Here is a 27,422-nt window from a genome sequence, read left to right as displayed (position 1 = left end):
AATCCATGTCAGAGTTCGGTGGGTTATAGAAACACGAAAATACCCAGCATGCTCCCCCGAAAGCGGCGTATGGCTGCCTAAATGGCGGGGTAAAAACGGTCATACACGTAAAAGCCGTGGGAGTTTCAGCCCATGAACGAACAAACAAACAAAAGGGGATCCACTGTACTGATCAGCAAATTTCTTACATGCTGAAATTGGCCCATTCTACAGCAGTCATGTGATCTTACCAGCAAGTTCATGAGCAGGATGGACATGATGATGAGGAAGGCGACGAAGATGATGTAGCTGACTGTAACGTACAGCACACGATTTTCTTCCGGGGTGTTAAAGATGGCGTCAAACTCAAACTCTCCGATCATCATCACGGACGTCTTGATCAGGGACTTTGGCACGTTGGTGAACGGATCCTGTAAAGAAACCGAGACGCTGTCAAATCGATGCACAAAGAAAATATGAGAAAGTTAAAAACATTTACCAGTCTTTCAACTCAACCCCCTTCTTATGGATTCAAAATTTGATGAAAGTTGTTAAGGTGATACATGAACAAACACACAGACACAAACATACACCTATGAAGGCATGCACACAGACAGACACACCTATACACACACAGATAAAAGCATAACAATATGCACACACACATGCAACACAAGAGGCATGTACATACAACAATACTCTTAAACAGAGTTCAAGATATACACATATACGCACACACACAAACATGCACAAAATTGCACACACACACACACACACACACAGACACACACACACACACACACACACACACACACACACACACACACACACACACACACACACACTAACCCATACACCACATTCAAGCACATATAAGCACGTATACACAAACCCAACATACCAAAACAGTCCACCCTCATCCCTACACTAATAACACCACAACTAGCCAAAACTGCATCACCAAAAATCAAACCTGCTGCTGCAGGACGGTGTAGAAAGCCATGGCAAAGGCGACGATGAAGAGGAAGAAGACGGCGAAGAACTGGGCGAAGGTGTAGAGGACGTCAGTGAACATGACGACGTAGATTCCCAGCGCTGGAAACTTCTGGATGAACAGCACCAGGTTGATCCAGGCCAGGAACACCGAAATCGCTCCCAACGACCACTGCCACTCCTGGAACAAGATACAAGTTTTTTTAAAACTGTTTCTTCTACTTCTTCTTCGTTCATTGGCTGCAACTCCCACATACACTTGTGTGTTTGGCACAAGTGTGTATTTACCTGTATGATCGTTTTCACCCCGCAATACAGGCAGCCATACGCCGCTTTCGGAGGAAGCATGCTGGGTATAGCTCAGTTGGTAGCGCGCTGGATTTGTATTCAGTTGGCCGCTGTCAGCGTGAGTTCGATCCCAGGTTCGGCGGAAATTTATTTCACAGAGTCAACTTTGTGTGCAGACTCTCTTCGGTGTCCGAACCTCCCCCCGTGTACACTACATTGGGTGTGCACGTTAAAGATCCCACGATTGACAAAAGGGTCTTTCCTGGCAAAATTGCTTAGGCACAGTTAATAATTGTCTACCTATACCCGTGTGACTTGGAATAATAGGCCGTGAAAGGTAAATATGCGCTGAAATGGCTGCAATCTACTGGCCGTATAAAATTTCATCTCACACGGCATCACTGCAGAGCGCCTAGAACTGTACCCACGGAATATGCGCGATATAAGACTCATTGATTGATTGATTGATTGATATTTTCGTGTTTCTCTAATTAACCCACCAACCTCTCACATGGATTACAGAATCGTTTCCATGCCTACGAAGGGGGATTAGGAATTTTTTAAGACTGAGGTTGATGTCTATTTCAGACACTTTCAGATCACAGTAAGATGCTTTCAAATTACAGTAAATGCTACTGGGGCTCAATCTTACTTGGAAACAAAATGCACCAAAGTGAAAACCCCCTTTTAAAGGTGGTCGTCTACATTTTTGCTTTTTTTCAATAATCTTATGGTTAGATTTTGCTAAAAAGTTATGTCAGATGATGAATGAACCATGGGGAAAAAAGTTATAGAAAAAAAAAATATACCGTACTTTCCGGGTCATAAGGCGCGACTTTTTTCCTCGAGTTCGACCCCTGCGTCTTGTATAACGAAGCGCCTAATCCGTGTATGAAATACGAAAAAAATCAAAGAGACCGCTTGAGTACCAGTCAAACAACTTGTGATAATGCATGTTTCAGCTACTAGGTACTGCCCTGCCTTTGATCTGGCCGCACACACAGATTTCCACTCTGTTAAACTCGGTCACTGACCGGTCACTGACCCCGATGCAGGAAGTGTTTCCTCTCTCAGATATGACAGGGGAACCACCTCTCATGGCAAAAACTGGGTCATTGACCCCTGGGAAGAAGGTCGTGTCTTTTAACAAGGCCACCCAGCTATCACAATGCCTTTGGTCACTGACCGGTCACTGACCCCGATGCAGGAAGTGTTTCCTCTCTCAGATATGACAGGGGAACCACCTCTCATGGCAAAAACTGGGTCATTTTGGTGCGCCCTATTGGCCCCCTGCGTCCAATGGGTGACTGGATTACAATTTTTTTTTAAAAAGAAGGGGGTGCGTCTTAGATAACAAAGCGCCTTGTCACCCGGAAAGTACGGTATGTAAAAAAAAAAAGATTTTATTTTTGGGTAGCGTGACTCGCGCTTCCAATATTTTGTTTTCCGTTTGCTGAGAACATGTGCTTTGTCTAAAAATACTGACCAATCAAATTCATGTCACTATGCTTATAGCCACGCCCAAACAAGTGCAGCAACAGTTTGACACTGGAGCGCTGTCCACGCTTTTTTTTAAACGCACAAAATGCACGGGATTAGAGAGGAGTTTTGCGCTTGGCATTTTCCAAATAAGCATATCCTACTATGAGTACAACGCTGGAATACTACAATGAATTTTCAAACGGCTACACTGGCTTCGTCTTTCCTGATCGAAAGGGGTGTATTGTTGATAATTTTAGATAATAGACTCTGCATTTTAATGGTCAAATGGCGATTTCGGTATAAAAATGAAGACAAGGACCTTTAAGACCCTAGCTTTCCAGATTTTCAGTTTGTAACGTCTGTTGATCTACAGGAACCTCCATTTTACAACTCTCTCCATTTTCAGAGCAGATTTTCAGTTTGTGACGTCTGTTGATCTACAGGAACCTCCATTTTACAACTCTCTCCATTTTCAGAGCAGATTTTCAGTTTGTGACGTCTGTTGATCTACAGGAACCTCCATTTTACAACTCTCTCCATGGTAAGACCAGATTTTCAGTTTGTAACGTCTGTTGATCTACAGGAACCTCCATTTTACAACTCTCTCCATGGTAAGACCAGATTTTCAGTTTGTAACGTCTGTTGATCTACAGGAACCTCCATTTTACAACTCTCTCCATGGTAAGACCAGATTTTCAGTTTGTAACGTCTGTTGATCTACAGGAACCTCCATTTTACAACTCTCTCCATGGTAAGACCAGATTTTCAGTTTGTAACGTCTGTTGATCTACAGGAACCTCCATTTTACAACTCTCTCCATGGTAAGACCAGATTTTCAGTTTGTAACGTCTGTTGATCTACAGGAACCTCCATTTTACAACTCTCTCCATGGTAAGACCACCTGATTTTCTCAGACTGTAGGGAGATCTGGGTCAAGGAACAGCATCCCTGTTAAGCTCTAGGAAGCGGAGCACCCAGAAAATAGAGCCATTTAGGGATTTTGCTACAATCTCGAGCCACTACACCCAAAGAAATGTTTAAAAAAAAAATAATAATAATTTCGAAACATTTCCACCTGTCTTTTTTCAAAATCTGAAAACTTATTTCAAAAATCATTTTCAACATTCAGAATTTCAGATTTCGAGGTGAGAACTTTCATCCTTGCAAAAGTGATTCATAGACTAACATATCTGTATCCCGTGGTGCGCTGACACTCGTTGAAGCTGACAACGAGCAGCAGGGCTGTGATGTACGTGGTCCACTCGATCAGGTTGGTCCAGCCCAGGTATGCCAGCTTCGCCTGGTAGATCTGAAGCATCTGCAAACACAGCATCAAAACCAAGAATTAGTGACACATGTACTCAAAAAAAGGTGTAGTTTATGGCATGTTTGATTATAGAAACAAGAGGCGAAGCCATCAAGGCTCACGTAAGAAATCGACAAACAGTAACACACACACACACACACACACACACACACACACACACACACACACACACACACACACACACACACACACACACACACACACAGAAAGAGCATAGGTGAAACTGTGCAAGAAAGCGAGACACTAGATCTAGATCTGTCTGTCTGCATGTAGCCTACTTACAGGGACACGACTGCCAACTAGTCTCGGCCCGCTCAAAATAATAATGACCGAGACTTTCAGTACTTCCTTCGCGTGACGTCTAACCCTCTTACGTCATAATGTGACGTCAATGTAATGTGACGTCTTCAAATGTTAGAGTTTCTACCACAGACATACACACGCACGACGCACGCACATACGCACACACGCACAGACAGACAAAGTTACGATCGCATAGGCTACACTTACGTGAGCCAAAAAACAAAACATTCACAACAACCGTGACCTATCAGTTGTTAAAGAAGACAAACAAGATACAGTGGAACCAACTTTTTGAGGACTTACAAAGAAATCTTAAATCTTAGAAAAGTTAACTTTATGGCATGTTTATTTACAGACAAAATGAAATACTTGTTTGTTTGTTTATTTGTTGCTTAACGTCCAGCCGACTACGCAGAGCCATATCAGGACGAGGAAGGGGGGGATGAAGGGGGCCACTTGTCAAGCGATTCCTGTTTACAAATGCACTAACCCATTACTTGTGTCCCAGCAGGCTTTAGTAAAACTAAATTAATACCTACTGGAAGATTACCAGTTTCCAGTATGTTAAAATAGGCTTAACCTATCTACTGCTGGACTTACATCAGAACACTAACAGATTAAACTATACATGAATCGCGAGACAAGCGGCAAGAGAAGAGATTTTTGGAAAAAATACAGGTGAATGAGCAAGAAGGCAGAAAAAAGAAAAGAATTCATGAAGAAAAAGAGAGCATGACAGGAAAGAGGAACCAAAAATCTACCTAACAGCAAACTAGAAAGCTCCTGCGGTTCCAAAAACAGGAGGGGCCTTTAATTTCATAACCGCAGTGCCCCACTGCGGGAAAATGAAATACTCACAACAACCGTGACCTACAGGTCAATAAAGAAGACAAACTACAGCCCCAACAAACACAAAAGGCTTCTTCTTTTATGATGGAGAGAACTTTCAAAATAAATCACAGAATCATTTATCAAAGGTATTACTTTACTTACAAAATTAATTCAGCAAAAAAAATTTTCACTGCACAAAACGCATCCCACTTGTTGATTTTTGTTAACTGAACAAGTGGAAGGAAGAAAATGCATTCTCGCATCTATCATGACTTACATTATAGTCCACAACATGAAGGAAGGTACCTTTTAAAGTTTAAAATACACTTCTTGATTGCGGCCATCCCCCCAAAAAAACACCTGACAAGGTGCTTCCCTACACTATTCACTTTTCTATAGTGACCACCTGGCTATGAAGACCACTTTTGGTTAGTCGCTTAAGGGGTAATTACACCCCTGGTATAGGGGTGTGTATAGGATTCGGTCGATGTGTTTGTTTGTTTGTTGTTTGTGTGTTTGTGTTCGCATATAGATCTCAAGAATGAACGGACCGATCGTCACCAAACTTGGTGAACAGGTTCTATACATTCCTGAGACGGTCCTTACAAAAATTGGGACCAGTCAAACACACGGTTAGGGAGTTATTGGTGGATTAAAATTATACAAGGACTTATAGAGGGACATATTAATGGTCAAAGGGAAATAACCTTCTCAGTTGGTGGCAGTGAGAATGGTTATTTCCCTTTGACCAACGGGGGTGTTTTTCCTACCTCGGAGGAATTTCTTGTTATAAACAGGTTTGACTGTGGTTCTCTTACCTCCTTAGCATAATATAATCACGTCATGTCCCAAATAGACACTAGTTCTGGGGACAGAAGAAACAAGTTAGCATAGCATAGCATAGCATAGCATAGCATAGCATAGCATAGCATAGCATAGCACAGCGTCTCTTACCTCCTTCAGCAGATTGAAAGCTGCCAAAGCAAGGATCACGTAGGTACCAATCTGGGAGAAGAGATGCTGGCTGTAGGTTCTGGTCAAGTTGTCACACATGTTGTTTTCAAGCATTGCACTATCATTGCCGCTGTAATATAAAATCACAGCATCTCTTTACCTTTTTGTTGCCGATAAATATAAAGTTTCAAATTTAAACTTTGATTTAATTAATATACTTACCAACTCACATAGATAGCAATAACTTCATTTTGTTGCTAAGGTATTGAAGCACTCATACATGGTAACATGGGGAGGTAACTCTTAAAACAAAACTATATGCCATATAAGGCATGGTCCATGGTAGTTACGTCCCCTACCGGTGTCCTGCGCATGCGCCGAACATACACCGGTGACACTCATTCCGTTCTGAAACACATACCCCTTTAAACACAATATGCGGGGCAGGTTGGGAGGGAATTCAGTATGTGAGTTGGTAAGTATATTAATCAAATCAAAGTTTACTTTTGAAACTTTATATTAAATTACATATTCTTACCCAACTCACATAGATAGCAGATTGCTAATTAAGGTGGTGGGAAAATATTCACAGTCAATATCTTGTAAGTACTTGTCCGGCAGCGACTACAGCTGGCAGACCATGTGTACTATAATAGCGGGTACTAGATATATCCCGCAGATAGAAACTCATGAATACGTCCTTGGACGTCCAATAAGCTGCATTCAAAACTTCTGCAAGTCTTCCAGACTTGAGTACAGCTAAAGAAGAGGCCCACACTCTGACTTCTTGAGTCCGTGCTGCCTGAAGAGGGAGGACTGACTGCCCCCCCCCCCCTTTTTTTCTTGCCACCACTTGTAGGCATGCCTAATCAATGTGGCAGTCCATCTAGCTAAGGTTGACTTCACTAAGTCATTGCCTCTACCAGTGTTGATGGATATGAACAAGAGCCTTTGTTTTGGTGATCTAAACGGATCAGTGCGAGTCAGAAAAGTTTTCAAAACTTGAAATGTTCAATTGGTAAAATATGGCTCTGGCGGAGCCAAAATATTGCTAAGTGGTTTGAATTGTATTATCGGAGCTGGTTTCTCCGGTTTCTGCTTATTTGCCAGAAATATTGAACGAAACCTAAGCGCCATAGATCCGTCTTTCTCCAAAGAGATGCCTATAGCAAAACCAGACAGAAAATGCACTTACTCCCACTTCTCTCAGAAGCTAGTAGAGTAAGCATGACCACTTTCCGTGTTAGATTAGCAAGGCTAGCTTTTTGTAACGGATCGAAGAATCCGATCTCAAATGCTCCAAAACTAGGAGCAAATCCCAAGTCGGGAATAGAGATTTGTTTTCAGCCAACCGAAGGGAGGCTCCCTTAATCACGCTGGCGATGACGCCCCCAAGTGAAATAGTGTGATCTAGCTGTTTCAGTGTAACTGCTATCGCGTATCGTTTTACTTCTAAGACATGGGAGAAAATTCGGAAAGCCAGGAAAGGTGGTTCGCCACCTGCATTGAACGGGGAGAAGTGGAGTTCTTTCCGTTAACATTACGCCAGTCAATGCAATATGTAAAACGAAGACGATGAACCCCCATGGGATCTCTGGACCAAATCCAGAGTTGAGGCAGAAGCCCCCGTGATTCCCGTACAGTAGCCACCCATGTGGCTCGAGTGTAAAAACAGTGCCCTCTTGCCAGCTTTAGAAGGCCTGGAAACCAAGGTTGAATGAGCCCCTACGGTGCGACCGGCAGGCCGCTCAAAGTAATTTCGAGAGCGTTGATCTTCCATGCTTCGGGGTCCGGGAACGGTGTTACGGCTGGAATTTATGTATGCATGTCTGTATGTATCTATATCTACTCCTATCAAAAATTGTGCGTGCTACTCTCTGTTTACTATATAACTGTTCTTCACACACACACACACATTCCAACCAGGCACAAAGACAAGAACACAGTATAGCCCTTTGCCCCTGTACCTCTATTTGAATGTTCAATCACAACATAAACATATTATTCTACATCCATTCTACAGATCACTTTCGCTCAACATGAAAGTACTATTTCTGTTAACACACAGAAATCAAACTGCACAAAATTACATACAGGTTATTATGTCATGCAATCTACAGTTCTCGTGCACACACGTATAACACTTGAGGCTTTGTTCCGTGAAAGCCCGTCTGTCTCAAAACACACGAAGACACTGTCTCAAACAATTCTTCTGTTACTATTCAGTTCTGTTATACACAGATAACAAACCCCACGACGCTCGACGTCTCGTGGTTATTCACTCGGGAACGTATCTGTTCAGCTATCACGCTGGTTAAATTCTCTCAGTCGTACTCACAAAATACAGTGGCACACACTGCTTCACCCCACCCACACAACTGTCTCGTGTGGTGGAATGGGACGGGGTTCCCGTTACGCAGCGCTTCACGCTGTCTTTCCCTCCAGCGTCTCCACAGCCCTCGGCTGGAGCATGAGGGCAGAACCTCCCGTCTCGTTCCCGCTTCCGCGACCGCTCTCGGCCCGGGATTCGTCCGTGACCCACTCGGCCCGGGGTGCTAGAATACACAAGTTTAAACTACCATAAGTCTCCATACTTGAATAAACTTTTATAACGTTCTTTATCACTACCGGCAACTATCTTATGCGGTTACAGTATATACACCCGCTAACTCATAAGCGAATTCATTTCCGAAAAACATGTAAACATTCCTTTTTCAACAATGGCTGACAACCGCGCACGTTTTCCAGCTAATTCACACATGACTCTCCCGGTCATTTCTCAAGTCAATATTTCCGAGCAAAATAATATCTCCGAGTAAAATATCAATTCAATAAATACCTGTAAACACAGCAGCTGAATCTACTGATTCAGTAACCGCGACACGAGTCTCCAAACGACCTCTAGCGCCCGGTGAGCAACTTTACAATCAGGAGACACGTCCTCTCCTGTCGACAGTCTGCAAAGCTCTGAGCCTGTATTATCTCTACAACGCCACCTCAGTCAATACTCTTCTCTGATTGGTCACCGACAATACTGCACTGCGTCAGTGACATTATTTCACCGTGCGGTGTCCACTTAAAGTTCGTGGCCCATGAAACTTTGTACACCTGAGTCACATAACTCCAATATACATCTATGTGCAAATCCGTTTGTCACATTACCCCCTCCTCCCGGAAAAAAAAATGACCGACCAAGGTTATTCTTTTTCTTTAGGCCAACAGGTAAAAGAGGGTAACTACTTCACTGAACTGCAATATAATTTCAATATCGCATTCCAATACGGAACAAAATTGTCGTAGCTGACATAAGAAACAAATTTTCTTATTTACTGATTCCATATGTATAACAACACTACTTTATGTCTGATAAAGTACTTCTTCCTTCTCTAGGAAGATTCCACTGAGTTTTTCTTTTAATTTACAATTTCCAGTCATGTTGCTTTCTAGCTCGACCATACAAAGTCTTTCCTTAGCATCATCAGTTTTCTTATCCTGAGTCCACGACTCTTTCAACATAGTACGATTTCTCATGTTCCTGATGCAAATTTCGACAAGTAGTCCATCCATTTTATTGACCTCTTTCTGCGAGTGCCACCATGGCCTACAGCAGCAGTAGTCTCCCTTGACTTAGACTTTAATCTGTTCACTTCTGCCTGTAACTGACTGAGTTGTTTTGCCAAGTTCTCATTCGAACACGCAACCTTCTGATCTGGAGTCAGAACCAAAGGTTTACTAGGATGGTTTCTTCTCTTTTCCTGCGCACGATTTGTACTAGCTGTAACCCCCTCAATATCAGGAAAACAGTCTGCACTCCCTGAAATCCCCGGAATGTTTCCTATTATCAAATCAGCGACAGGATCATTCAGGACGCAACAAACCATTTCTCCCGACACATAAGGTGTCTCAACTTTAACTTTCGCCTGAGGATAAGTAATGACCTCCCCACCAAATGTCTTACAAGTGACGTTACCACTGACAAACTGGTCCTTTGACACCAATCCTCTACGCACTCCAGAAATCGTACAACCCGTGTCACGGAGTACTGTACACTCACTCCCGTTGACACTACCATGTTCCAGCTTCAAACTTTGCACAACTTTCTTAACTGGAGGAACGATCTCCGGAACAACTGCATTTTTCTTCTCTTCCCTTTCTTTTTCTTTTTGTCTTTCATCTTTTTCTCGTTTTCTCTCCAAACGATCAAAACTCTCTTTCACGTATTTCTCACGTTTATCTGCAGCCAGACCCAAAGTCTCTGCCTGTTTTACAAACTTTTCAAACAACGCATCATAATCATCTTCGCTCTCCATTGTGTAAGTTTTGAACTTTCAAAATCACACCAAAATATGTCCAAGTTTAGAAACAACAAATTTGAAAAAGTTTCAAAGAATAATGCAAGTTCAAGCAATCTACTTGAAATCTGTCAAGTACCACAACAAATCTGGCACCAAAACCAATAGTCAATACAAGACTATATCCAAATACGTTTTTGCGTAAGTCTCACGCAAAAATATCCAACAACTTTAATTAAAGTCAGATACTCAGTTAATGAAGTCAAAACAAGTCTTGGTTCAAAACATATATACAAGTACAAACAAAACAACAACCCCAAACCACAAATAGGAGGAAAAATTCAAAGTTCAAAATGCAACACAAGTAAAGACTTAAAACTAATGAACAACTAAGTACTACATCAGAAAATCAAAGCCAAAATAAGTGAAGTCCAACTTAATAAAACGCAGTTGGAAGCAAAGGAAAAACCAAATACCAACAAAATCTATGAATTAAAACACTCTATATTAAACTACAACAAATTTAAAGTTGTAAATAGTAGCTTAAAATAACTGTACTAATGAGATTAACTTAATTTAGATCAACAAGACAACAAAAAATGTAGATGGAGGCAAATAAAGCAAATTCCCAAAAAAAAAATATTAAAGTGACACAATCACCAAGCAGCAGACTAAATTCAGGCAAAAAAAAATTCAAAGTACCTAATCTACTACCATAGCAAATAACAAATCAAAAATAAACTAAAACTTAAACTAATTAAAGTCTATATCACAATATCACAACTAATTAAATTTCCTTAATTATTTACAACAAACCTACAAAATCAACAAACCTAACCAATCACACTAACAAAACAAAAAAAAATTCCAAAATCAAATTAAAAAATTTCAAAGTCAACAAAAACAAAATTAATCAAAGTTAAACAACTTAACAAAGGCAAAGGGCAATAAACAACAGATAGATCCCTATTTCAAAGCAGAAAGAAAAAAAATGTTCAAACTAATTTACAAAATGAAGACACAGAAAAGAGCAAGGAAAAAGAAATGAAAGACCCCACAGGAAGAAAAATGAAGCTATTCCCTCAGTGCTTAGAACTGTACAGTAAGCACTACCGTAAAACTGGAGACGGTAACAGCACAAAACAGGACATGAACAACACAACTACTCAATCTGAAAATCTCAGTCTGCGTGACCTACTGCCAAAACGTTCTGAAAAACCCAACACAGGGGACAAAATTAAATTTAGCAAAGCAGGGAAACAACTATGAATTTATACTAACACAGAGTAATCGGGGTCACCAAATGTTACGGCTGGAATTTATGTATGCATGTCTGTATGTATCTATATCTACTCCTATCAAAAATTGTGCGTGCTACTCTCTGTTTACTATATAACTGTTCTTCACACACACACACACATTCCAACCAGGCACAAAGACAAGAACACAGTATAGCCCTTTGCCCCTGTACCTCTATTTGAATGTTCAATCACAACATAAACATATTATTCTACATCCATTCTACAGATCACTTTCGCTCAACATGAAAGTACTATTTCTGTTAACACACAGAAATCAAACTGCACAAAATTACATACAGGTTATTATGTCATGCAATCTACAGTTCTCGTGCACACACGTATAACACTTGAGGCTTTGTTCCGTGAAAGCCCGTCTGTCTCAAAACACACGAAGACACTGTCTCAAACAATTCTTCTGTTACTATTCAGTTCTGTTATACACAGATAACAAACCCCACGACGCTCGACGTCTCGTGGTTATTCACTCGGGAACGTATCTGTTCAGCTATCACGCTGGTTAAATTCTCTCAGTCGTACTCACAAAATACAGTGGCACACACTGCTTCACCCCACCCACACAACTGTCTCGTGTGGTGGAATGGGACGGGGTTCCCGTTACGCAGCGCTTCACGCCGTCTTTCCCTCCAGCATCTCCACAGCTCACGGCTGGAGCATGAGGGCAGAACCTCCCGTCTCGTTCCCTCTTCCGCGACCGCTCTCGGCCCGGGATTCGTCCGTGACCCACTCGGCCCGGGGTGCTAGAATACACAAGTTTAAACTACCATAAGTCTCCATACTTGAATAAACTTTTATAACGTTCTTTATCACTACCGGCAACTATCTTATGCGGTTACAGTATATACACCCGCTAACTCATAAGCGAATTCATTTCCGAAAAACATGTAAACATTCCTTTTTCAACAATGGCTGACAACCGCGCACGTTTTCCAGCTAATTCACACATGACTCTCCCGGTCATTTCTCAAGTCAATATTTCCGAGCAAAATAATATCTCCGAGTAAAATATCAATTCAATAAATACCTGTAAACACAGCAGCTGAATCTACTGATTCAGTAACCGCGACACGAGTCTCCAAACGACCTCTAGCGCCCGGTGAGCAACTTTACAATCAGGAGACACGTCCTCTCCTGTCGACAGTCTGCAAAGCTCTGAGCCTGTATTATCTCTACAACGCCACCTCAGTCAATACTCTTCTCTGATTGGTCACCGACAATACTGCACTGCGTCAGTGACATTATTTCACCGTGCGGTGTCCACTTAAAGTTCGTGGCCCATGAAACTTTGTACACCTGAGTCACATAACTCCAATATACATCTATGTGCAAATCCGTTTGTCACAAACGGGGAGCCATGAACATCAGCAGAAGGCGATAGTACCGAGTGGCAAATAAGTCTATCAGCGGCTTCTCCAAATTCGCCCGGAGGCGTAGAAGCGCGTGGTGAGATAGAGTCCATTCTGTGTGGACAATCTTGGCCGACCGACTTAGAGAGTCCGCCAAGTCATTCAGCCTCCCAGGAAGGTACTTCGCTGCTAATAAGATCTCGTGGTGGTAACACCACATCAGAATCTCGCATGCTCGATGTGGCAGCGATAGGGAGCAAGAGGCCCCCCTGCTTGTTGAGATAAAACGCCACTGTGGTGTTGTCTGATTGAATTAACACATGTTCTCCCCTGACAAGGGGAAAAAATTCCACAAGAGACAGAAAAACTGCTTTGATGGTGGAGGGAGAACCAATGGGAACGCCTTGCATGAGCAAAGGCGTGAGAATCCATTGTTTGATCGTGTCAGAGAACCAGTCGAGAAAAGACACTAACATGTTCCAGCCCGTTGTTTGTTTGCTTAACGCCCAGCCGACCACGAAGGGCCATATCAGGGTGGTGCTGCTTTAGACATTTAACGTGTTCCAGCCCAGCAATTCCAGTTTCCACCTGGAGTTCAGGACTTCTAGGAAAGGCCGCTTGTACAGTCTCCCCAAAGGGATCAAAGCGGCCATGGATTCCATTTGACTTAGAATCGAAGTCAGCGCCCTGAATGTAGCCACTTCCGATCTGTTTTGTGTATCAAAATGTGGAAGTAAACATCCGTTCGATCTATGGAAGTGACCCAATAGGAAGGCCCCAGTGCCTCCCTCAATGAAGTGGGAGTCCTAATCCCCACCAGCCGCTGTGTCAAAACACAAAGGCGGGGAGAAGGGGGATGCAGCGCACTAAAACTCCAGATGATATAACTGCCAAGAGTGCGAGTGAAAGCGTGCTTTTGTCTGCCCCCCGACCCCCACAGCTAACCTTCCCCGAGAGGGGAGAGGGGTGGGTATTGGGCACAGCGCCCTGCCGAGAAGGAGAGCGCATGGAGATAAAAAGCCAAAGCCGAAACCGGCCAGCCTAGCGCTTTTCTTTTGATAACAAGACAAAGCCGAGGCCTGCCGTGCGCTTTCCTTTTGCTGTGAGCTTCTCTTTGTTAGAGAAGAGTCCGCGTGCAAAAAAGCAGACTCGAAAAGAGAACCTTCGAGCAAGGAAGAGATTAAAGTCTCGCCAAAAGAACCATACTTTCGGCCGAGACCTTCTCCCAGGCGAACAGCAAAGCTACATCCTTTGTATCTGCGTCCTGACGGAACACAAAGGTATCCAGTGAGGACGTAACCGCACGAGAGAGAGAACGAATCAAAGTCTTGGTCAAAGACGATAATTGTAAAGAAGTGCGGCCACAATCTTCCACAGCCAGGAGATCCTTGTTCTTGCAAACAGACAGTTTCTCCTTGCTATAAACATCCTGATGGATGTTCGTCAAGTCCGGTGTAACCGGAAGCGGTTCCGTAGTTAGAACAAAAGAATGAATTAAGTTCTTAGGCTTGGTGTTAACCGAGGCCTACGGATAGCGCTCAGCGAGTGATGCGCTACTTGCGCGGGTGACGCAAGCTAAGGCAACGCCGCAGCAGGTGCTTCGCCGAGCGCTGCCAACAAAGGAAATGGTGGAAGAGGAGAATCATTTGAGAAAACTTCCACAAGTTCAAATGCCACCGAGGGAGGATCTAAGAACTTAAAGTTCGAAGATTTTCCTGAGAAGGCTCAAATCAGCAAAGCTGAAGGTGGAGCCGGAACCCAATGAGGACGTAACCGCACGAGAGAGAGAGCGAATCAGCGTCTCAGTCAAAGACGATAACTCCAAAGAAGAGCGGCTGCATTCTTCCACAGCAATGAGATCCTTTTCCTTACAAACGGAAAGTTTCTCCTTGCTATAACCATCTTGTCGAATGCTTGCCAAGTCCGGTGTAACCGGAAGTGGTACCATAGGCAGGGCAAAGGAAGTGATCAAGCTCTTAGAATTGGCAGTAAGCCGAAGCTTCCGGTTAGTGCTCACTGAGTAATGAGCCACTAGTCTAGGTGACGCAAGTCACGGCAAAGCCGCAGCAGGAGCTTCACCATGCGCTGCCAACAAAGGAAGTGGTGGAACAGAAACATCGTTTGAGAAAACTTTCGCAAGTGTAAAAGCCACCGAGGGAGATTCCAAGAACTTAAAGTTCGAAGATTGTTCCTGAGAAGGCGCAAAATCAGCCAACGCTGAGAGTGGAGGAACGGCAGATGACGATGCTACAGCTACCCCCTCAGGGAAATAGCGTGTAGTAACCTCTGCTGCTAATGCCAACAAAGATGGCAGCTTAGCCGGAAGTCGGAAAGGGGCAACCTCATCTGCCTCAGAAGCTTCGTCTTCCATATCCTGTTCAGTAGTATCCCAACAATCATCAAAGGGATGAGAACCGGAAACCAATCCCGCTGAGGCAACATGTGCCAAAACCGGAAAAGGTTGGGAAAAATTCCCGGAAGCCGGAACTCCATGAACGGATCCCTCATCCACCTGTCTCATGCCAGCAGAAACACTGGAAGAGGAAGTGGATGCAGCCTGTGTAGCAGTGGAAACCGCAGTAGCGGAACCAGAAGCCGAAGGCTGTTGTGTGCCAACTACCAACACAGAAGTGTTAGCGGCAGAAGGCAATACTGTCCTGCCACCGGAAGCCACAGCCGCAGAAGCGGAAGCGGAACTGGCAGTGGATTGGTAAGCATCAGCACCAACCGGACCCATAGAATGGCAACCGGAAGATCCTGTTGTCCTACTACCGGAAGTAGCGGACACATGCTCTTCACACCCCAACCCGTACCCCAGTAGGGCATAAGGCTGGCGTGAGGAATGAACCTTTTGCCTGTTCTGCACTTCCGCTAAAGCGGAAACCGTTGCCGCAGGTTTGCGTACTTCACCTAGAACACCTCCTGCCGACGCGTAAGCGCCGAGAGGACCAGGAGGTGCTGATGTCTGAAAATCAGCCAAAAATTTGTCGCAAGGAACCCCTGACGACAAGTCCAACACCACTGTTGGATCTGCAACAACGTCGGCAGACGTAATGGTTGCAGACGGCTCTGAACGAACCCGTGTGAGAGCGCAAAACACCGCCGGCGACGCTAAAGCGCCGAGAGGACTGGGCGGTGCTGATGTCTGACAGGCAGACAAAAGTTCGTTGACAGGTAAACCTGACGCCGAACTAAACACATCTGTCGACTCTGCAACAACGTCAGAGACGTAATGGTTGCAGAAGATTCGGAACGAACCTGCGAGCGACAGTGCGTTACCTACTCCTGAAGGGAGCAGCAGAGAAGCCTAACTTGCTATTTGTTTACAATCAGCAGTTAACATTCCCTGAACCTCAGAATAAACGATGACAAAAAGGCAAGAAGATCCTCTTGCTTAACTTCATTATGGTTGTAACACCTGTGGTTATTAACCGAAGCCGAAAAGTCAACTGAGGGAGAAGCGTTATCTATCAACAATAGAATAGAATGCTGCGTATGAGGATAAAGTCCCAAGCTAAAGATGGCTTCTCGCTAAGGAAACTTTAGGCAACAACAAAAAAATAGTCTATTTACGGTATCCCGACCAACCCTATTTTTTCGCGCAACTTTTTTTTGGCATTTGAGGGAGAAAAAAAAAAAAAAGTCTTTCTTTTTGGCAAAATAACTTAAAAATACATGTATGGTTTTTTTGAGAATCCCGACCTACCGACCCTTTTTTTTTTTGCCTATGTTACCGTAAACAGACTATTTTTTTTATTTGCCTCAGAACTTTGAGAGCTATGAGTAGTAGAAGAAGTTCGTGGTTTAGCGCCAGCTTTAACCATTTTGCCCGATTGAGAACCAGGTGAGCGAGTCTGCTTGGCAGAGCTCTTAGTTTCTCTTTATGTCTAGGATGTCGGCCATATTGAAAGTCAAAAATGGCAGACAAATGTTCAAAAGACAAGTGGCAAAACCTTCAAAAACGCTAAGAAATCTTCTCGTTATACAAAAACGAAACGCTCTCCAGACCTGGGAACCCCTGTTTTGCACTTAGAGTATTCTCAAACAAACTTGGTGTATTTTCAGAAAAATGAGCGTACTCCACACAGCATTTGAACATCCATGATTCAAACATGCTTCACACACGTCCGCCACATCGTTAATTAAGTTTACCTATACAGTCGAGATCGCTTTACACGAAATGAAAGGGACCAATATTTTTTTTCGAGTTAACGTTTTTTCGCGATAACAAAAATGATCAAACTGATCACTTTTTTTTTAAAAGCAAGATAAAGAAGATAAAACAGTGCCATACCTTAAAAAAAAAGCCTCCGTAGCGCGCGGCGGACGAAGTGCACGGTTCAGTCAGAGTCGGCAGTTTTGTCGTCTGCTACAGTTCATTATTTTGTTGTACACTTAGGGGACGTAACTACCATGGACCATGCCTTATATGGCATAGAGTTTTGTTTTAAGAGTTACCTCCCCATGTTACCATGTATGAGTGCTTCAATACCTTAGCAACAAAATGAAGTTATTGCTATCTATGTGAGTTGGGTAAGAATATGTAATTTAATATTAGTTTTCAAAGCATTACCTGTATTTACCTAAATTAACAACTTAGTGAGAGACAGTTACATGGAACAACAGACTGAGAGACAGTTACATGGAACAACAGACTGAGAGACAGTTACATGGAACAACAGACTGAGAGACAGTTACATGGAACAACTTAGTGAGAGACAGTTACATGGAACAACAGACTGAGAGACAGTTACATGGAACAACAGACTGAGAGACAGTTACATGGAACAACAGACTGAGAGAGATGTATCGAAAGAGAGAGAGACAGAAGAAAAAGGAGAGAGAGACAGACAAACAGAGAGACAGAAAAAGAAAGAGAGAGAGAGAGAGAGAGAGAGAGAGAGAGAGAGAGAGAGAGAGAGAGAGAGAGAGAGATCAAATCAAATCTTATTTTCAAATCAAATCAAATAGAGAGAGAGAGAGAGAGAGACAGAGAGAGAGAGAGAGAGACAGAGAGAGAGAGAGACAGAGAGAGAGAGAGAGAGAGAGAGAGGGAGAGAGAGATAGAGAGAGAAAGAGAGACAAAGAGGGAGAGAGACAGAGAGAGAGAGAGAGACAGAGACAGAGAGAGAGACAGAGAGAGAGAGACAGATAGACAGACAGACAAAGAGACAGACAAACAGTGAGAAAGAAAAGAAAACTTACTAGTTTTGAGGAGGCTCAGTTTGCACGATGTAGCCGGTGAGGAAGGTAAGAAAGATGCAGTAGATGAATAAAGACAGGTAGTAGAAGAAGCGTCCAAAGGTGTTCCACTTGTGGTTGAGCAGTGACGTCACCAGGGGATGGTCCAGCAGAATCTCTCGCTCTGAGCTCACCTGCCAAAGACACAGCCATTGGTCAAACCACAAGACATCAAAGAGATAGAGGTAAGCTGAGCTATGTTTCTGGCATCAGAGAGAACAAGTTCAGTGGATTATATACAGTGATACCTTGCTTTTTCAGATTTTCTGTTCATAACCTTTTATTTCAAGTCACCTCCATTTTCTGACTCTCCTTTTTTCAGACCTTGTTTTGTGGACTTTTTCACGACATAGCACCTGTATACTGGCGGTAGGAAGAAAAATGTATTAAAAAAAATTCACAGACACCAGAGACGGTAAAGGGAGGCAATCGTTTCCACTGCCAGTTTGCTAAATAGGCCAGAAAGGATGAGTTGTTTCCCATGAACCGTTTTCTACCTGGAAGTGTGTTTCCAACCCCACCCAAAAGTGTGTTGGTGTCTCAAAGAGCAAAACTTTTTCCGAAAACCAATAATATACCAATTTCTTTGAAAATATTTGGATTATGTGTTAAATTTACCCTCGTACATGTTATGTTAATTAGAAACATTTAAGAATCAAATATTTCACAAAAGCAAACCAATTTAATGTAAGTGCATCAGATATTTAATGATATTTTTTGGAAATGTGTCAAAATTGGTAGTGTTGAAAGAGTTCCACTGTAGCGTGTTTTGTGGAGGTCTTAATAAGGGGGTTCCACTGTAGCTTGTTGTTTAGACACACGTTCCTTCCCGTGTGAACAATGATGTCAAGCATCACAGGTCTTTTTTTTTTCTTCTCTTTTTCTTAGACAGACAGACACACACATACGCACGCACACACTGTGACACACACACACACTCAAACACGCACACACACACACATCACAGGTCTTGCCAGGCTTTGAAAGGAATGGTTTACGGGAACGCAGAAGAAGGAGAAGAAGAAAGGAATGAGAGTAATAATAGAAAAAAAACATCAGCATGATTTGCAAAACAAAAACAAGAGAAGATGCACAACAGTTTGGACTTGCAAGTTGTACAACAGTCATTACCATTTATTGCCCAATACATCTGTGCGGCCGCTGATTTCGCTCTAACTGTCGGGTCTTGACAGGCTTTGAAAAGAATGGTTTACGGGAGCAGAAGAAGAAGAAGAAGAAGAAAGGAATGAGAGTCAGTGCTTCATTTTGCCGGGGCGCCCGCGCCATTCACGCGTTATTTTTCAAAATGACGCACGTCGAAGCCGTGCTATGCGCCCGTCGGGCGCACATTTAAAAACAATTTTTCTTTTTTTCTTTCATTTAAGTCGCCGATTTCTCCACGCTAGCGATCGGAGGTCGCCGACTTGAGATTAAACAAGTGAGTCACTGAATTACAAGTGTGTCAGTGAATTTGATTCATTCAGAAAGCGTCTTTCATTTCCGCTTGTGTTTCAAAAACTGAGCATGACGTCACGTTGATCTAACGAACAATTTCGCCATGCCGCCTCCTCCTGTGAAGAAGCTGAAGGCAAAGCTAACTGGAGTCAGTGGACTTGTACAGACCAAACTCACTTTCAAGCTTCCTGTAGCTGTCAGTGAGTCTGACGAAAGTAAATATTTTCTGTTTTTACTGAACCCGTGGGAGAAGGGGAAAATGGGTGAGGGTGTGCAGTGCACATGGGTTTGACATCACATCTTTTCTGTTTGTCTTACGATTTTGGAGACAGATTCTCCGACTTCTAAGAAATTTACTGTAGCTGCTGTTTGGAGCGACTCTCTCAGTCTCTTAAACACCCCACCCCTCCCCCCCCCCCCATATTTTTTTTTTTTTTTGCTGCTCGATTATCTCCCGTATGGCGCGCTTTCAGTTTTATTGACCCCTCATTTTCAGTGGTCAGGGGTCATTTGACCCCTCATGCTCTAAAACAAAATGAAGCACTGGAGAGTATCCATCCACTTGACCGCGTACCACCAATCAGCAGCCACCAAACTAATTCAATAGCAATTTGCATTGGTAGAATGCAGGCTGTTGAATGTTATGTTATGTTATATGAAGTCTTATATCGCGCGCGTATCTCCAGACTCAGACTCAAGGCGCAGGGATCTATTTATGCCGTGTGAGATGGAATTTTGTACACAATACATCACGCATTCACATCGACCAGCGGATCGCAGCCATTTTGGCGCATATCCTACTTTTCACGGCCTATTATTCCAAGTCACACGGGTATTTTGGTGGACATTTTTTATCTATGCCTATACAATTTTGCCAGGAAAGACCCTTTTGTCAATCGTGGGATCTTTAACGTGCACACCCCAATGTAGTGTACACGAAGGGACCTCGGTTTTTCGTCTCATCCGAAAGACTAGCACTTGAACCCACCACCTAGGTTAGGAAAGGGGGCAGAAAATTGCTAACGCCCTGACCCAGGGTCGAACTCGCAACCTCTCGCTTCCGAGTGCAAGTGCGTTACCACTCGGCCACCCAGTTGGTGTCAGTCATAGACCATTTATCCTGGACCGCCAACTAGCTCTCTCTCCGCTCTTTCTCTCTATTACGAGGTAGCGGCCTCTCGCATTTAGGAACCTACGCTTACAAGCCTTTCAGAAATCAGGGGGACGTGATATCCGGTGTCGATTGTAAACATGGACGAAGTTGCCGAGGTAAGTTCTGAAAATGCTAAAATAAACTCAGCAAAAGTGCATATGGAACATGTTTTTCGATGAGTTTTGTTAAGTTTAGTTTGGAGTTTTGGAAAATCCAGTTCATTGTCACCTCCCATTGTCACAAATAACTGGAGCGTGCTTTCTTTTCACTGTCTTCGAATCGCTGGCCTTTCAAACCGGACGCTAAGCGCCCCTGAAAGGCGGCGTCGTAACCTCGAAGGGTCACGTGACGAGTTGGCGGTCCAGGTTATTTGGTCTATGTATGAGTCTAAGCTGAAGGATGCTCTCATCCCAGGTCAAACCCTGGACAGATCTGTGGTGGATGACTTGACAGGTTACATGAGTAGAACAGTACCGTTTCATAATACAGTGGAGCTTCCCTTTAACTCATTCGCTGCGCGTCGGAACTGGAATTCCGACACCTGTGTTTAGCGTTGGCTGCGTGCCGGCACTTGAGTTCCGACGGATATCACGAATTTTTAACGGTGTAAACGGTCCTGCTGACCAAGGGAAACAACCCCTGCAATGAACTTCTATCTGTCTACAGTGGTACCATTCACTGTAAACAGTTCCTTCCCTTAAATTGTTGGGATTAATAAAAATTTTGTTGACGGTGTGCGACCCACGTGTTTTGACTTTTCCAAGATGGCGGATCGTTCTGCTGAGACGTAGTAACTTGAAAAGAGTGCTAGAACGTGTTATTCAGTACGGTTCTGATCTTGACCTCAGTGATGATGATAGTGGAGATGATATTTTAGATTCTGGTGACGATTTTGTGCCAATGGACGATCATTTGGGTGATGATTCGGGCAATGCAAGTGTCGATCATGACATTGTGTATGATGAACCCATGACGTAGAAAGTTTTTTTGTTTTGCTTCAAATTGGATATTTTGCGTGGATATGAAGACAACAAAAGGTATGTACTTTCAAATGTTTCATATATTTTCTAAAAGAGTAAGTTTCAAACTTTGCAAAAACATAAGGTATGTAAGGTTATCTTGTGTTGTTGATTTTTAATATTTTTTTCAAAATGGCTCTAAATCGCGCGTTGGCAGGGAACACAGGGGAAATTTAGCTGCGCAGCGAATGAGTTAAATCAGGTCTTAACAAGTCGCGTAAGGCGAAAATACAATATTTAGTCAAGTAGCTGTCGAACTCACAGAATGAAACTGAACGCAATGCCATTTTTCAGCAAGACCGTATACTCGTAGCATCGTCAGTCCACCGCTCATGGCAAAGGCAGTGAAATTGACAAGAAGAGCGGGGTAGTAGTTGCGCTAAGAAGGATAGCACGCGTTTCTGTACCTCTCTTTGTTTTAACTTTCTGAGCGTGTTTTTAATCCAAACATATCATATCTATATGTTTTGGGAATCAGGAACCGACAAGGAATAAGATGAAAGTGTTTTTAAATTGATTTGGACAATTTAATTTTGATAATAATTTTTATATATTTAATTTTCAGAGCTTGTTTTTAATCCGAATATAACATATTTATATGTTTTTGGAATCAGCAAATGATGGAGAATAAGATAAACATAAATTTGGATCGTTTTATAAATTCTTAATTTTTTTTACAATTTTCAGATTTTTAATGACCAAAGTCATCAATTAATTTTTAAGCCACCAAGCTGAAATGCAATACCGAAGTCCGGGCTTTGTCGAAGATTACTTGACCAAAATTTCAACCAATTTGGTTGAAAAATGAGGGCGTGACAGTGCCGCCTCAACTTTCACGAAAAGCCGGATATGACGTCATCAAAGACATTTATCAAAAAAATGAAAAAAACGTTCGGGGATTTCATACCCAGGAACTCTCATGTCAAATTTCATAAAGATCGGTCCAGTAGTTTAGTCTGAATCGCTCTACACACACACACAGACACACACACGCACACACACACCACGACCCTCGTCTCGATTCCCCCTCTACGTTAAAACATTTAGTCAAAACTTGACTAAATGTAAAAAGGATGTACATTTACACATGTCAAGAACAGAAAATCTGAAAAAGGCAGCTAATCTTAAATCGGGTGATCTTCAAATGGGAGTTCCACTGTAGACAAAACATCAGGAAAACGACACAACACGACATACCATGATGTAGAGAGGAGAGTTCTTCTTCAGAAAATTGGAGTCTGAAGAATAAGGTCTGGCTGAAGGCAGCAGACGATCATCCTCGTCGAAGACACTCCCTGAAAACATGAATATATTTACAAAGTCAAAGCCTTTTCTACCAAATGTGTTTCTTAAAAGTTATGCAAACAAAGACAGTAATTATTGAGAACATTTCTTGAAAATTGTTACAATTTATGAATAACATCACATGAATGGAATACAAAAAGTGTGCTGTTTTTACTGAAAAGTTTCTCTAAAGCAAAGGCTATGCACACAAAGATTGCAATTGTGGAGAAAGCTCATTGAATATGTTACAGTTTATTGAAACATTTTAAACATTGTAAACATGTTAAAAACAAAATTAATCTAAACAGTAGAGCACAACCTGCAATGGTGTGGTGGTGATGGTGGTGGTAGGGGGGGGGGGCGGGCGGGCGGTGGGGGTTAGTGGTTGATTCCAGAGGATGTTCTTTAAATGTTATGTAAAATCTAACATTCCACTCCAGGATTACTGGACTGATGATATTAACCAAAGGCCCTGAGACTCGCACACACATGGTTGTTGTTTTGTAATGTCCCTTCAGCCTATATGGCTATGCAGGACCAACATTCACACACACACACACACAAGAACACACAAACGAGTTTTACCCAGAGAAGAAGTGTCGCTCATTGAACTGGTGTCATCAGATCGCATGCGCTTCCTGTACTCGGCGTGAATCCATGGCATGTAGGTGTCGTCAAGAAACTCATAGTTGAACGTGATCTCGTATAGTGGACGTTCTGGGTTCTTCTCTTGTCCGTAGTTCAGGCAGCGATCAAAGCATCGCTCTGCCACGTCTGTGCAGTAAACATGAGTACAGTCAAAAAGACACGCTGATGAGTGATTGAAGAGAGCATGAATAGAGTGTAAATTCAGTGGAATACCCATTTCACTGTAGAGACCCAGCCTTGATTTATGACTTTCCCCCTTTCAAGTCTGACAGAGACTGTGTGTGTGTGTGTGTGTGTGTGTGTGTGTGTGTGTGTGTGTGTGTGTGTGTGTGTGTGTGTGTGTGTGTGTGTGTGTGTGTGTGTGTGTGTGTGTCACTGTGTGTCACTGTGTTTCAGTGTGTGTGCGTGCATTCATGCGTGCGTTGGCCAATGTGCATATGTGCTGGCGAACGTGTTACTATGAATGTATGTGTTACTATGAATGTATGTGTGGGTGCCAAGCATGCATAATTATGTGCACACTCAAACATGCATCAGTCTGTGTTTTTAACTCTCTCCACAGCCACTGTTCTATCTGCTACCAACCAGGCATCTTCTTGATGAGTTTCCTCATGGGGGTGTCAATCCTGCCAGTGACAGGGTCCTCTGTGGAGTTTCTCAGTGCCTGCTGCCACACATCTGAGTTGATGATCCGCATGGCCACGTTGCTGCAAACACAATATAAAAACCATTGATAGATATCCACAAAAACAACACAAACAGCACAGCTTCCAACTTGATTCACTTGCCATGTATGTGTAGAAAAAAGCCTGAACACTGTGCTAAAAATAGGGTCACTGCTTCCCCCATTCCTCTGTTTTTGCTTCACAAGAGGGCTCTACGCAAGAATTGTGACACACACTTCCCCCACAGACAGACAAAAGGAGTGACCCACAGAAACACACATGCATACACACAGCCGACGAGAGGTTGTCAAGACAAAAGTCCCAACACATAAAAACACAGAAAGATGGAGTGACACAGTCAGAAAGATAGCATCATGAGTGGTTGTTCTCTATGGTGAGATCCAGGCAGTTCATGCCCTCTGTGCCGTCACTATAACCACAACAACAACCACTACCATCCCATCATCCCCTGCTCCCCCCCCCCTTCGCCACACACACACACACATAAACACACACACAAACACACACACACACACACACACACACACATACGCATGGTTGTTCTCTATGGCAAGTTCCAGGCAATTCTGGCCCTCAGTGTCTTCCAGACTGACATCAGCCTCTCAGTCATACACACGAACACACACACACACACTTACGCATGGTTGTTCTCTATTGCCAGATCCAGGCAGCTCTGATCCTCTATGTCTTCCAGACAGACACCAGCCTCCAAGTCCACACACACACACCCACACACCCACACACACACCCACACACACACACACACACAAACACACGAACACACTCATGAGTGGTTGTTCTCTATAGCGAGATCCAGGCAGTTCTGGCCCTCAGTGTCCTCCAGACTGACATCAGCCTCCAAGTCCACACACACACACACAAACACACGAACACACTTACGAGTGGTTGATCTCTATAACGAGATCCAGGCAGTTCTGGCCCTCTATGTCTTCCAGACTGACACCAGCCTCCAAGTCCACACACACACACAAACACACCCACACACACACCCACACACACACTCACGAGTGGTTATTCTCTATAGCGAGATCCAGGCAGTTCTGGCCCTCAGTGTCCTCCAGACCGACATCAGCCTCCCAGTCCAAGAGCAGCTCCACAGCGCGGGGGTGACCGTAGCGTGCAGCAAGGTGGAGAGGGGTGACCTGCAGATGACAGAGTACAGAAATTAAACCATTTCTACACATTAATTGCACATAAAGCTGACCTGTGTCTGTCCTGGCCCGGTTTGGAGCCTGTGATCTACAAATTGAGCTACCAGGCACCCTATGAATTATAGCAAAACATGTTGAAACATAATGCATGGGTGTTACTGGGAAAAATCAAAAAACCTGAAAGGCAGGGGTCCAAAATGCTCAAGTTTGAAAGAAAGTTTCTGGACACCGACAAAACCAAATCATAATAAGCAAGATGGCGGCAAATCCAAGGGAGCGAACCGAGAATGCACGCGAACCGGTGTCAAAAGTCGGATCGGAACCGCTGCTCGTTATTTCAACTTAGCGAAACGAAGCTTTTTTTTTTTTTTTTTTTTGAAAACCCAGAAAACCGGAATTTCCGGCTTCAGATTTTTTCAAAAACCGGAAATCCGGCAAAAGCTGGAAGAGTAACACCCATGATAATGTCCTTACATGCAATATTTATCTATGCAACAGTTACCCTAACTTGGACAGAAGCATAAAGAAGGAGAAGGGTAGGGGTTGGGGGTGGGGTCTAGAAGAGGAAAATCTGAGGTAAAAAAATTGTTTTCAAATCACAAAGCAAAATAAGGAGAAGAAGGGAGAACAATTATCATTTCCATGAAGAATGGGAAAAAGTTTAAAAAGAAATTACATTAATTTGTAACCCCTTGTGATGCTAACTAAAGTATAAGCTCTTGAAGAAAACATTTTATTTTACTAAAATATCCAAAAACAGATCCATTTCTAACAATGCACAATCAAAATGCCCTCCTGGTTTTTTATTCTGAAAATTCAGCTGGTACTTACCTTGTCAAGTAATCATTAGCATTCAGAAAAATTGAAGTAACAAATACACTATTTTCACAAAAGATTCAAATCTAAAGAAAACAAATGAACAATCTGGACCAGGCAAAAGAAAATTCTCAGTCTCACCTTGTTTTTGTCGGTGGGGTCAACAGGTGCGTCATTTTCCAGAAGAACGCTGCAAGTTTTGGTCCAGCCCTTGGATGCGGCCAGATCCAGAGGTGTCCACTGGTTGTAGTTTCTGTGAACACGTGTATATAAAACAGTAACTCGTGGCATGGCTGTAGTTGTTTCTAGTACAGTGCAACCTCTCTTTTAGAAACATCTTTTATAAGACCTCACATTTTTAGACTCTGTTTTAAAACCAATTTGTTTTTTTAGATTTTATGAGGTCTTACAGCAGAGGTACCACTGTATCATGATAAACAAAGCACGAATGATTAAAAGCAAAGTGTATACCACAGTTCTGTTCATAGCCTCAGATTAAAAATACGCTCAGGTCCAAATGTCCTGCCTTTGCCCGCTTAGAAGGAAAATGGATGGTGAGGAGACCCCATTCATGTCAAAACTATCATATGGTTGACCAGCCAGAGGTGAGATCAATGTGTCAGATTAAAAAAGTATGTGTCAGTGACCCAAGACCAAACAAAGCCTGGGAACAACTCTGATTATCACTATTTTTTTCTAAGAACTGAAAAATCAAAATATGATGATCTGCGCATTTACTTGTTATTTTTTCTACTATGGACGATTTTGAAGCACTATCTAAAATAACACAGCTACAGCTAGAGCAGAACTAAGTGTAGAGATAAATCAACTTTT

General features: G+C 42.9%; 1 protein-coding gene and 2 long non-coding RNA genes across 4 annotated transcripts in view; all 3 read right to left on the bottom strand.

Annotated features, from left to right (window-relative positions):
* Positions 1–27,422, bottom strand: part of LOC138961442 (transient receptor potential cation channel subfamily A member 1 homolog) — a 71,918-nt gene that overhangs the window by 6,514 nt on the left and 37,982 nt on the right. For both annotated transcript variants that reach the window (XM_070333090.1, XM_070333091.1), the window contains 10 exons: positions 26,730–26,841; positions 25,627–25,763; positions 24,500–24,621; positions 23,852–24,040; positions 23,180–23,277; positions 18,320–18,489; positions 6,158–6,287; positions 3,929–4,060; positions 953–1,153; positions 231–410 (listed from right to left, as the gene is read on the bottom strand). In XM_070333090.1, coding sequence (XP_070189191.1) covers positions 231–410; positions 953–1,153; positions 3,929–4,060; positions 6,158–6,287; positions 18,320–18,489; positions 23,180–23,277; positions 23,852–24,040; positions 24,500–24,621; positions 25,627–25,763; positions 26,730–26,841 — 1,471 coding nt within the window. The remainder of the gene's footprint in view (positions 1–230; positions 411–952; positions 1,154–3,928; positions 4,061–6,157; positions 6,288–18,319; positions 18,490–23,179; positions 23,278–23,851; positions 24,041–24,499; positions 24,622–25,626; positions 25,764–26,729; positions 26,842–27,422) is intronic.
* Positions 8,106–10,303, bottom strand: LOC138961466 (uncharacterized). Its single transcript, XR_011454190.1, has 2 exons — positions 8,997–10,303; positions 8,106–8,712 (listed from the first exon to the last, which is right to left on the bottom strand). It is a non-coding gene; the product is annotated as an uncharacterized lncRNA (long non-coding RNA).
* LOC138961463 (uncharacterized) lies at positions 11,902–13,105 on the bottom strand. The gene is made up of 2 exons (XR_011454187.1): positions 12,793–13,105; positions 11,902–12,508 (listed from the first exon to the last, which is right to left on the bottom strand). It is a non-coding gene; the product is annotated as an uncharacterized lncRNA (long non-coding RNA).

The sequence above is a fragment of the Littorina saxatilis genome, linkage group LG3 (genome assembly GCF_037325665.1).
Source record: "Littorina saxatilis isolate snail1 linkage group LG3, US_GU_Lsax_2.0, whole genome shotgun sequence".
In the NCBI taxonomy this organism is placed as follows: Eukaryota; Metazoa; Mollusca; class Gastropoda; order Littorinimorpha; family Littorinidae; genus Littorina; species Littorina saxatilis.
The sequence above is the reverse complement of the archived record's forward strand: the minus strand, read 5'-3'. Positions and strand labels throughout refer to the sequence as shown.